Raw genomic sequence first — 12034 nt, forward strand, 5'->3', positions numbered from 1 at the left:
TAATCTAAAAGATTTTTACAAAAGACAAATAAAAGTAAACACTGGCTTGGCTGCTATCTAGTCAGGCAATTCAGACTCACATAAATACTAGGTGTAGGTGGATTCAACTTGTCCTTTGGCAAGGGAGGGTATGGTGAAGATGGAGGTCTTGGAGGCGGACATTTATCCAACAAAATGCTACTGTTAGAGAGGCCATTTTTACCTAGATTCCTTTAAAAATAACAAGAAAGGGGAAATAAAAATCAGCCTTACATTTACATAGATGGCAAAAAATTCTGAATTAACTTCTAATTAAATGAATAGGCATTTTCATAAATCCCATGAATTTTGCTTGTGATTTCTTTAACTGAAGACCAAGTATGAGGTGTAATTTTCTTTCTATCACCAGAATCTTTTCCATTCAAGATTAGCATATTGCTCAACCAAGAAAAAGTACAGACAGGTCTTATTAGTGGTTTCTTATAGTGTCTCAAAAATTATTTGACTGTTAAAAGTTTGAAACAGAAATTTCTCTGAAATCACGGATGCATACAGTCATCTATATAAGAGAGTATAAACATTTTCTTTGTAAGTATACATATCAATCTTAATGCTGTAGATGGATACTTAGTATTCATGTTATCTTCTGAACACTTTTAGAATACCTCAAGCCAGATTTAATAAAATTTTACCATAATAATCCAAAGTAGACAGAAAAGGAAACAAAGTTATGAAACAAGATGTGGATGGAGAGGATTTAAAAAATACATTATTTTTAAATAGTCCTTTCTCCTATTTTGAAACAACCACATTTAGTAGAAAAATGATGGTAATATATTCTGTGAGCAAACCATCTATTCTTCAAATTTCTTAAAAAGCTCCTATACCACAGATTCCAGGTCTCTTAATACCATGCTTCCCCTATCCCTGCCCCCAAAAGAGTTAAGATTAGTGACAGTAGTTGTCATGTTATAGGCCACTCAAGAAATGATACCAGCAAGGTGGGTGAAACAAAGAAAATACTAAGACATAATTTTGCTTAAACTTATCAGTATAACCTGACAGTTAAAAAATTGACAGAAAATAATTCAAGTCAATACATAATAAAACACAGGACAGAAGACATTTAAACATTTCAACTCTAACATTTATAGAATTTTAGTATATTAAAGTTCCAGTGTCAAATTAAAGAGATAAACTAAAATTGATTGAAGTGTATTTTAAACTTATTCTCCTATGCTACAGTTCCTATTACATGTTATCTATAAGTAGCAAATTTTATAAAATAAAATTCAACTTTATATAAACAATTCATTAGTGACAAAGATTTAATGTAGATCCAGGATACATTCTAATTAAACAATCTATAAACAGCAGAAAAGATAATCATACTTCTGGATAATAAATAAGACATACTAGTACTGGCAGCTAAATGGGAATTGTTTTCAATTTTAAAGTAAAATTGTTATATTAAATGGCCAATGTTAAGAGACCCAATGCTTAAAAAAAGATTTACAGAATGCTTATTTTCTGTTATTTCACTAAACCTACAACCAAATGAAGGTCTTTAAAAGCCTACACTACTGCTTAAACTTAAAATTTAATGTATTAGTACATAGAATTCTTTCTTGTGATTATTCCAAGCAATTTCAACTATCATATAGTCAAGATTTATGCACAGGATGACAAATACAGGTCAATGAGAAAAGTAAATGTGCCATGAACAATGAAGAGACCATTAAGAATCTATGTGTCCAAATACTACAGAAAGATGGTGCTATCTGGTCAGATTGATCTTTTGGATGGTGAGGACTTTCTTGTTCCCTTTAAGAGACTTATTTTCCTTCTATGTTTGAGGGTTTATCTTTCCAAAACTAACATGAATATACTTTTCCTTTCATGCATAGCCATAGTCTGTCATATATCTCCATTGTCCCTTACTTCTTCTTAGCACTTTTATAACCTCTTCTAGAGTCAAATAAATTGTAAACAGAGACTAACCTTGATGACTACTGAAGTCCATTTCTAGCCTAACATTTATTGGACTTTGTTCGAAACCAAAATTAGTAATAGGCTCTTCCAGGCCTTGTTTTATAGCCAAATGTGATTTAATTGAGTCTCTTTTCCATCCCCAGAGCAATCACACTGAGGTCAGCAACTGCAACAACCAGCAGAGGGCAGTAACAGCATGTTCAGACACACCCTCTCAGATTAAGTTCCAGAAATATCACAATCATTAATAAGTACAAGCACAGCATTCAAACATCACCAGGCTTCTAAACTTTACTTTGGATGACTGATGACACTATCTTTTATTTCCCATATTTTGATCACGTAAATTGTCAAAACATTTTAAGTCTGTGATTAACTTTCCCACACTAACCTGCAAGCTTTCAGAACTTCTGCTGAGCTGGGATATATGGACACAGACACTGATGGTATGATCTGAGGACTAGGTTTGTGGCTAACTAGAAGTAGATCTGTTTTAATGGGGCTCTGAGATTCTTCCATTCCTTCTCCATTAATTGTGTGCAGCCCACTGTGAGGGCTGTTAAGGCTGGTAACACTGTTTGTGGTTGTCTGCTCGGTGGATTTAGGAGAAGGTGTTGCTGTGGAAATGGCTGAAGATGGTGAAGAGGCAACAGAATTATCAGTCTTTGTATGGACAGTTGGGTGGATGTTATTGACTTTGTCACAGGTTCCAGAACCCACATTGTTATTAGCTTTTCCCATCAACAAGGCAGAGAGCTGAGGATTGTCTGAACTTAGTAAACCTGGTGACTTAGAATCTCCATGGCTAGGACTGCAAACAGCATCTGCCATCACCTGATGGACATGATTAGGAAGTCCCTCGACATTGGCAGTGCTGCTGGGTGTCTCTCCAGAGTGCCTGCTTGTTTCAGGCACTGTCAATATGTTTCCTGAAGGCTTGCTCTCTTTGGTTAAGGTAATGCCTTGTTGTCCACCTGAGGTAGCAGTGTGAGAGGAGAGGTGATTGAGAGCAGCCCCCTGTGTTACTGAATTGCTAGGCAGGGTAGGATGTCCATTCTGATTCTGAATACCAGAGCCAGCTGCCTGGAGATGCTGGGAAGGCCCAGTGGAAGAGAGAGGTCGTTCACCATTAGGACCTGCCAAATGTGAACTCTGACCTTTGTGAAGCCCCTAAAAAGAAAGATAGATGGTTTAAATCTTATGTTAAACTCAGAGCATACAGAATTCTAAGTACTAAAGACTAAATACCTGTATAATTGAATATAATTCCTAAAGTTATCAAAAAGAATATTTACAATTAGCTAAAAGAATTTCCCTAATTAGTATGGCATACATTAGTTTACAGAAAGCACTAGGAATGCTAAAGCAAGTTTTAAAATACATTTTTTTCATTTCTAAAATCAGACATGGAGAGACATAATTAAACTATAAATATGATAAACCAATGGGTCAGTGATCTATTAAGAGATTAATACAGAAAGCAAACTTATTGTCTTTAAAGTTACTATATATATATATATATATATATATATATAAAATTCAACTACTATTAAAGCATCTATTCTCTAGAGCAAAGCTACTAAAATAGTTAGAAGACTCTATTAAAATGTTTCCCCACACAGCCAATCCCATGTATTTTTTTTTTAAACATCCCAAGTCTATGAAAATGACTTAGAGATAAGCTGCAATTTTCATCAACTTGGTATAAACACCTAGGAAAATATCTGTCAGGATAGTATATTACAGTTAAAAAAGGGGTAAGTACAGAGAAAGAACACTTAATACACCTAGTGGAATAAAAGTAAGATAAATGAAACTAAGATACATAATTCTTACCTGAAAATACCCCCTGGTATCACAATTTTAATTCTACTGACAAAAAAATTAAATGGGAATGCCAATTTTTCACCCACACCGATTAACACTGAAATTGGGAACCAATAATTTCATAGTTTCCAAGCTGTTATAACGGTATATTACCATGTTTCATCTTATGTTCCTAATAATTGAACAAAGAAAGTAAGACTATATTGTCAGTTGAGTATGACTTTAATAGAGTTAAAAGCTTTTCTAAAAGGTGAGATTTAACCTGATAATAATAAACCATTGAGGAATAAAAATTAGCTGACTATTGATACATTAAATGATCAATTTAATCCCTAGTAAAAATAAGCAACCATAACCCTGACATAAGTTTTAAAAAGTGAAAATGTAATGTCTGTATTAAAGAACTTTATTGACCAAAACACAAAAGAAAACCTAGGAATATTAGTTGTTGATATGTTGATATAGTTCAGTACATGTTAAGTGTATAATTAAATTACCAAGTAAGTAACCACAAATTCAGCAATAAGTTCAGTGAAAAGATGAATCACAGAGCTGGGTGTGGTCGCCCACATCTTTAATCCCAGTACTCAGAAGGTAAATACAGGATCAAGTCATCCCTAGATAGCTATAGGTGAGCCTGAGCTGGGTTACAAGGTGTCTTGTAACCCAAGGCAAAACAAAACTAAAAATTCTCATTAATATTTACAAGAGGCTAATCACTTAACAAATATGTGCAAATGTGACAAAAATATTTTCTCTCTCTGTTCATCAAGGCATTTTAAGCTACAAATTCAGAAAAGGTTTGTATAATGAACTTTTTAACATCTGTATAATCAGAATCTATAATGCTGACATCAGAGGCTGGGGCTTTCCAGCTGCGGTATTATAAAGCAACCTCATGAGGGAAACTTGACCTGGAATTAGTTCAACATTTTTAGACAGTTTCCTTAATTCATTAGAACTACGCTATAAGGCTCCTGAAGGCACTAGACACGAAGGACAGGGGTTCCCTGCCATTTAGTGGCCAACAGATATCTTGTGACCTGCAAAATCATTGGGGTTGGGTGAAGTCTTTGTTTCCCTGAGACAGAGTATGGCTATGTGATAGTCAAGGATACTCCGAACTTCAGTTCCTTCTGCATCAGCTTCCTGGATTCCAGGTTAGGGTTAGAGGCATGAATCACCACAATCAGTTAGAATTTTGCTGTTTTAATGTTAGCATATTTCTAAAATAAGATTGAGTATTTTTGAAAATTTTAGCAATTAAGCAAGGCTGGGATACAGAGGGGAAGAAAAGTAAGAGAACTATACTTCATAATCATAACAAAGGCTCCCATTTATGTAACTGCCAATTATACTTTAGAACCTTAATAGTCATTTTAACAAAAGTCTCATGTTATCCTTTTAACAATCTTTTAATGTTTAAAGATACTGAATTCCCAAAACATACACTCTCATCTAAGAATTCTTTCCTATTTTGTGACTCTCTCTACTGAATGCTTCCCATTAGCTTTCAATTATTTCTCATCTTAATTTAAAATATGAACAAAACCAAACTCTGAATTCTATTTCTCCTTTAGCTAAAACTCCCTTATGTGTATAAGCTACATGATTGTAAATCTCCTGCAGGAACTACCCATAGTTGCCACCTCCAGTTTTATCTACCCTTCAGCTTGAAGCCAAACTATGCAATTAAGCTTTAACCTACAACAATCCACTGGAACTGTTCCTATTCAAAAGTTCCTACATCATATCTTCATAGTCAGGTCATCTGGTGTAACACAATATTTGTTTATCTTTATTCTACCCTTTAAAACTAACTGCAACAAACACCACCCTTAGCCCCAGGCTACTAGAAAGGAAGAAGCAGAGGGAAATAAACACCACAGGTTGTGATATGGACTTTGCTTGTACTTACTAATTTCCCAATCCTAGCAATGTCACCTTAAATGCTATCTCTAGATCACTTTACTAGATTGTGGTGGTTTGACCAAAAATGGCCTCCATAAATTCATAAATTCGAATGCTTAGTCACCAAGGTATGACACAATTTAAAGAATTAAAAGGATTGGGAGATGAGGACTTGTTGGGGTAGGTATGGCCTTGTTGGAGGAAGTGTGCCACTGGGGAGCACAAGCCAGGCCCAGCAGAGCTCTCTTCTTGCTGCCTATGGATCTGGGTGTAGAACTCTTCTCAGCCATGTCTGTCTGCATGCTGCCATGCTCCCCAACATGAGGATTATGAACTAAACCTCTGTAAGCCCCAATTAAATGTTTCATTTTATAAAAATTGCCATCGTTATAATGTATCTTCACAGACTAAAGCATGGATGTAATGGCATTATTTGATAAATACTTTGATCAAGCCCTTCTTGAATATATAAGATATGGTTCACATTCTCCTGAATGCCCAATACCTCTTCAATTTCTTGCCTGGCAAATTACAAAAGAACCTCATGGTTCAATCTTGAATTCTTTTCCTAATCTATTCCACGTCTTTGAATTCTTACCCAGTCTCAATTGCTCTTCTAGCTTATCAAGATAGCTTAAAATTAGCCATTTTGTCGTTTTAGTCTCTTTTCATACTCATTCTATCTATATCCAGATGTTGATCACTATCTACTACTACAAAACTAGGCATTTTACTTATGAGGCAACTATAAATTAGAAGTGGATTGGGACATTATGCAATTTTTTTCTTCTTCATTGGTAAACCCCCCAGATTATCTCCATCTGTGGAAATATCATCAAGGAAAGAAAATACATACATATATGCTCAACTGAAACAAAGCAATGACATTCAGAACTATATAATTCATATAAAAATAGTTTCTCAAACACTTAACATGTACAAACCAAATAAAGACAAACTATTATATGAGAAGTCAACCAAAGCAGTTAGACTTTCTATTACCTGAGTGGAGTTAGATAGTTGGTTTTTCCACGGCTCCTCTGTGCTGCTGGTCAGGTTTGTGCGGTTATGAGGTAGAGTGGGTGCGTTTCGCTGCAAGTAAGGCACGTTTCCATTACTTCCACTTCCTGTTACGTGATTATTGCCTATCAAAATAGTATCTGTACTTCCAGGCGTTCTTGATGTGCTACAGGGAACATGGCCTGCAGAGGGTCCATTGGCCAAACCCTGTCCAGGACAGGCAGGACGGACTCCAGGCTGAGAGACGCTAGGCATTCTGGTCAGAGCAAGCTGTGACTGCTGGCCAGAGACTGAGTTTGTAGGCAGTGATGAGTCAACTGTTGGCCCATTAGGAATTCCAGTAGGCCGTACCTGTGCAACTCCTGTTTGTCTCATCTGCAGGTAACAAATGAAAAGCAAATGAATGCAATCTGTACAGTTCATAAGGAAGAGACTCAGAATGTAAAAATGAACAATCAGGGGCTCTGATCTGATCCCAACATTTCATTCCTCTAAGTTAAAAAAATATCAAAAACAAAACAAAACACAAAAACAAAACCCTGTTGATTTAAATGTACATTGTCCAGGAAAAGCTTAAGTATGCTTCATGTTAGGGAAACATCTTGTTAATAACGACATTAAAAAGGCAGCTGAAGCCTATGGAAAACTCTGGAATTCATGAGTCTTCAAGGAACATCATATTTGTATTGTAAGCTGAGTCTAGTAGTTCAAGCCTATAATCCTACCTATTTAAGAGTTTGAAGCAAAAGGATCTAAACTTCAAGGTCAACTCAGACAACTTAGTTAGACCTTGTCTGTGTGAGTTGGGATGGGGGGTTGGGGTTGGGGCAGGACACAGGACAGTGTTACAGCTTAGCAAAAGTAGTGGCTCCTGTAACATGTACAAGGCCCTGGATCCAACCTTGAGTACCAAATAATAATAATAACATTAATAATAAAAAACAACAGAGAAAACATATAGTATCACAGATCCTCTAAAAGACAGATTGTAAAATAAATGAAAGAATTTAATAATAAAAAAAATGAAGACACATAAAACCTTAACTAAGTTTAATATATCTTACTAAGTACTAAAGAATACATAAGAAATATCACAGAACTAAATAACCAAAAAAAGCTTAGAATTAAATCATTAGCTGTCCTTTTGTTAAAAACTCCATTTCCTAGTATTTTAATTAGCACACATCATCACAAAATTCTACAAATATAAGCAAACATGAGTGTGGGTGAGTTCTAGAGTTCTAAAATGATTCTATAATCAATAAGTAGTACAAAAAATTCTATCAAATTTTAGAGGGAAAATGCTATACATACTTGGTGTTGCTGCATTAAGACAAACTGACTTTCCAGCTGTTCCAGCATTAGTTTCTGTGCTGGGGTTAAGTTATTTCTGTTTGCACGGAGCTGTTCCAAGTGCTAGGGGGAGAAAGGGGAAAATATAATTAAAGGCATATCAAACAAGTTAACAATCTTTGAAACCTTTATCCGAAATTATTAGAAAAACTCATTAACCGCTGTCAGGTCGGACACTGATTTCTGATCAACAACAATCTAATTCAATATTAAAGTCTTTTAAAAGTTTAAGAAACCAAAGAAAGAACTAAGCATTCTCCTGAACATGGTTTATTATGATATGATTTTGGGGAGAGAAGGGCATAAAATTTTACTAATACAGTAGTTTTCTGTGTTAGTACAGAAACACTTCAAGCTTAAGATAAAATGCTCTCAAAAGCATTGATTGAAACAGGAAAAGTTTAAAGACATTCTATCTAATGATCAACTTAAGCAATAATATGGTATCTATATAAAGAAATATGATCTGTTCATATAACAAGTAGACTATAGATGCTATATTGACCTAAGAAGGTCTATAAAGTTCAGTAATAGAAAAGGTATCTTTTTAGGATCCCCTAGTGGATTCCTAAAAATCTAGAAAAGCTAAACTTACAATTTAATGCCTAACACCACTACTCACTGTGGTGATAGCTTGGTAAACTAGTATTAATGTCTCATCATTCACAACTTCAGGTAAAATGTAATCCTTACCTTTGACCTTAGTGACCTCAGCATATGATTTTTTTTTTTTTTTTTAGTATTTTTCTTTTAGTAAATAAAAAAAATCTTATTCACTTAGAGGAAGCACTGTGCAGCTTCTCTTTAGTATTCTACATATATTGGTATCATTATTCTTGTGGTTATTGTCATTATTAATGCAAGAATCATGATACTAAAACAGTTGTTTTGATGAGATGGCTACTAAGTGAGTAAGGGCCAATTAGCATATAACAATCTGAACACATTGGACAATGAGATGGTGGTATAGAGTGAGATTTCATTATATCACTAAAATGTTATAAGTTATCAGATTTATTTCTAAATTTTTTTCATTCACTATTTTAGGACCATGGGTGACTATACTTGCACATACGCAACACATCTCTTTAAAAAAAAAAAATAAATAAAACAGGTAAGAAACAAGTAACACCAGAAGAGAACTGCTGGGGTAGGGGTGTGTCATTAAGTTAGAGTACAGGCTGAAAGAAGATTTAATATTACATAATCTATATTCATGCTTCACACATACGAATGCATTAGCTTTTCCAAAAAGAGAAACAAATGGAACAAACTTAAATTATCTTCATTATTCTGGTAAATGTGTAATCATGTTTTGTTATACTCCATTCAACTTTAAAGTTCACTATTTACGTTACATAATTTTTCATTGCAACATTTTACATACCTGTAATTTCTGTGGTGTCAAACACCATGATTGAGTTTGTTGCTGTACTGGAGGATGTGGCCCAGCATGGCCACCACTCCAATTATCAGAAGTATTCTGAGGAAAATTGATAAAAAGAAATATTAAACATTTGGTTATGGCAATAGGTTAGTAATAATTATGGTCTAATGAAGGCTAAATGAGTATGAATTACAATATTTACATATGAAAAGATATCATTACATTCATTAAAAAATAATTTACATGCACATTAAACTTGATATTTAAAAAAAAATTTTTAAATGCTGATTCTGTAATAAGCCACCCCCCAAAAAAGCCCACCCCTAAACCATGACCCAAATGACTAGCCTATATAAGACACTATCCACTAGGTTCATTATTAAATATATTTCAATGTTGGCAAAAAGTGATGATGAAAAGTGTGCTGATACTTAACGGCAGGGAAATGAATAAAATGAATTGATGAATGCAAATTTATCCCTACTTTATTTAATATGGTTCTAAGAGTTTGGGATAGGAAAACTCAAAACCTTTTAAACTTCTGATGTCCACAGATATAAAGAACATGAAATGTTCAAACTGCACAATTAGAGGGCAGTTGGAGCTCCCTTTTTTTGACTGGGATTTTCTATTTCTCTAGGACATATACCTTTGTTGGACTAGATGTTCTTTTCCTCTTGGCAGGACTGGACAGGTCATCTACTTGGCTAGGAGGAATCATGTGTAGTGGCAAGGACTGCTGTGAAATTGGTGTTTGACTGAGGCCTAATACAGGTTCAGTATTTGGATGATGAGGTTTACATGCCTAAGAATCACAGAAGGAAGACAAAAATAGGGTGCTATGTATTCTTACTTCATTCCTTCAAATTATAAAACTTACAAGCTGTATACTTTCCAAAGTTATGTGGACATCTCTGATTGAAATTATTTAAAATAAAAAAAAAAAAAATCAATGAATCATCATCAGTGGAGGAATGTGTACCTTCCTTTGAAAATCTTCTTTTAAAAATCAAATATACCACTGCAGCATTATTTTAAGAAATCTTGCAAAATAATAAAAATGCACAAAGGTTCTAAGTTGGTACCCCCAGATTTTTTTTGCCATACCAGAGGGAATTTTATTTTGATCTAGAATCCCTTATCACTTAAATGAAAGGGCTATTACTTATTAATAAAAGCCACCTATGCTTATTTAAAATAAGCTTGAATACTACAGATTGTAAAGAACCCTTAAAGCTGGGCACCTGCAGAACATAACCCAACTTCTCACCTGCTGTGCTGTGTTCATGGCACCCTGCCTGGAGGTAAGCTCTGCGGGGATTGGTAGGCTCCATGCCTCCTCAATACTAGGAAGTAATTTAGTTTTATTCTGTAGACTACCTTGTGGAAGGTTACACAACTGAGCCTAGGAAAAATTATGTAAAAAGCAAATTTAACACAAGCCTACTTGAGTAAGAGTAAGTCCACTAAATCTTCCTAAGTGCTAATTGTTTTTAAAGAAAATAGATTCTAAATTTGGGGCCTTAGAAAGATATAAGTATAAAGAGGGTAACCAGAATATAAACCTTTGTGAGAATCAAAACATAACTAGGCTATACTCAGGGTCCTCATTAGCTGTCTTCTCATGAAACTCGAAGAGTGAAAGACAGTGTTTGTGTTCTTTTCTTTAAAATGCTATGACAACTTAAAAATGTAGACAGTACACTGAAAAAAAAAAACTTATGCAATCAATATGCATCAAAGTGCAAGAAAGCACTTTAAAAAATATTGCTTATCTCACTTCAAATGAAAAGACAATATTACAAAGCTATGGTATGTTTGTTATGGAAAAAAATTATAGACATCCAAAGAAAACTAGATAAAATTTCCAGCCACCCTATTCCTGCCTGAATGTTCTGGGGAAATATGTGGCTTTAAAAAAATTGTCACTTAAACATTTTACCTGTAAATATTTAATCCGTGCTGCAAGTGCAGAGGTATTACTACAATTTTTGCTTCTGGTTGCATTTAAATAGCATTTAATAGCATCCTGAGGCTGGTTGCAGGATTCATATAGAGTGCCTAGATCCATCCATGCTGCAGCATGGCCATGGTCCAATTGTACAGCACAAATATAGGCCTGTAAAGCATCCATAGGCTGATTTTGCTGTTGATAGAGCACACTAAAAAGAGAAATTAAGGAAAAATAAGTCAACTAAGAATAACTGGTTAGTTCCATAGCACAATTTTTATTACAAAATAAAGTACACATGATGGAGCCATCTTTTATACCAATATTAAATTTATACAAAGTCTTACCCTATTGAACACCATGTATCTGCACTTGCTTCTGATTTATCAATAGACTGCCTGTAAGATATAAAGGCATCCTGAACTTTCCCAATACTTGAATAGCACCTGAGAGGGAGAAGGAAGGGGGAGGTTCAGAAAATTCCATCAATACCAAAACAAATTACATTTATTTGCTTAAAAAGGGTAATGCATGAAAACAAAAATTTTTAAATGTATTGATAATAAGTATATGCAAAAGCAAATTGCAATATATATGATAACTAGAAATTCAAA

General features: G+C 34.4%; 1 protein-coding gene across 9 annotated transcripts in view; it reads right to left on the minus strand.

The window, feature by feature from the left end:
• Kdm6a (lysine demethylase 6A) overlaps positions 1 to 12034 on the minus strand; it is a 126063-nt gene that overhangs the window by 26318 nt on the left and 87711 nt on the right. For 3 of the 9 annotated variants that reach the window (XM_051179506.1, XM_051179507.1, XM_051179514.1), the window contains 9 exons: positions 11768 to 11866; positions 11412 to 11631; positions 10740 to 10874; positions 10119 to 10274; positions 9470 to 9565; positions 8044 to 8145; positions 6712 to 7104; positions 2363 to 3141; positions 81 to 210 (listed from right to left, as the gene is read on the minus strand). In XM_051179506.1, coding sequence (XP_051035463.1) covers positions 81 to 210; positions 2363 to 3141; positions 6712 to 7104; positions 8044 to 8145; positions 9470 to 9565; positions 10119 to 10274; positions 10740 to 10874; positions 11412 to 11631; positions 11768 to 11866 — 2110 coding nt within the window. The remainder of the gene's footprint in view (positions 1 to 80; positions 211 to 2362; positions 3142 to 6711; positions 7105 to 8043; positions 8146 to 9469; positions 9566 to 10118; positions 10275 to 10739; positions 10875 to 11411; positions 11632 to 11767; positions 11867 to 12034) is intronic. The other 6 variants (XM_051179508.1, XM_051179510.1, XM_051179509.1 and 3 more) reach the window with 3 other exon arrangements.

The sequence above is a fragment of the Phodopus roborovskii genome, unplaced genomic scaffold (assembly GCF_943737965.1).
Source record: "Phodopus roborovskii unplaced genomic scaffold, PHOROB, whole genome shotgun sequence".
Classification (NCBI taxonomy): Eukaryota; Metazoa; Chordata; class Mammalia; order Rodentia; family Cricetidae; genus Phodopus; species Phodopus roborovskii.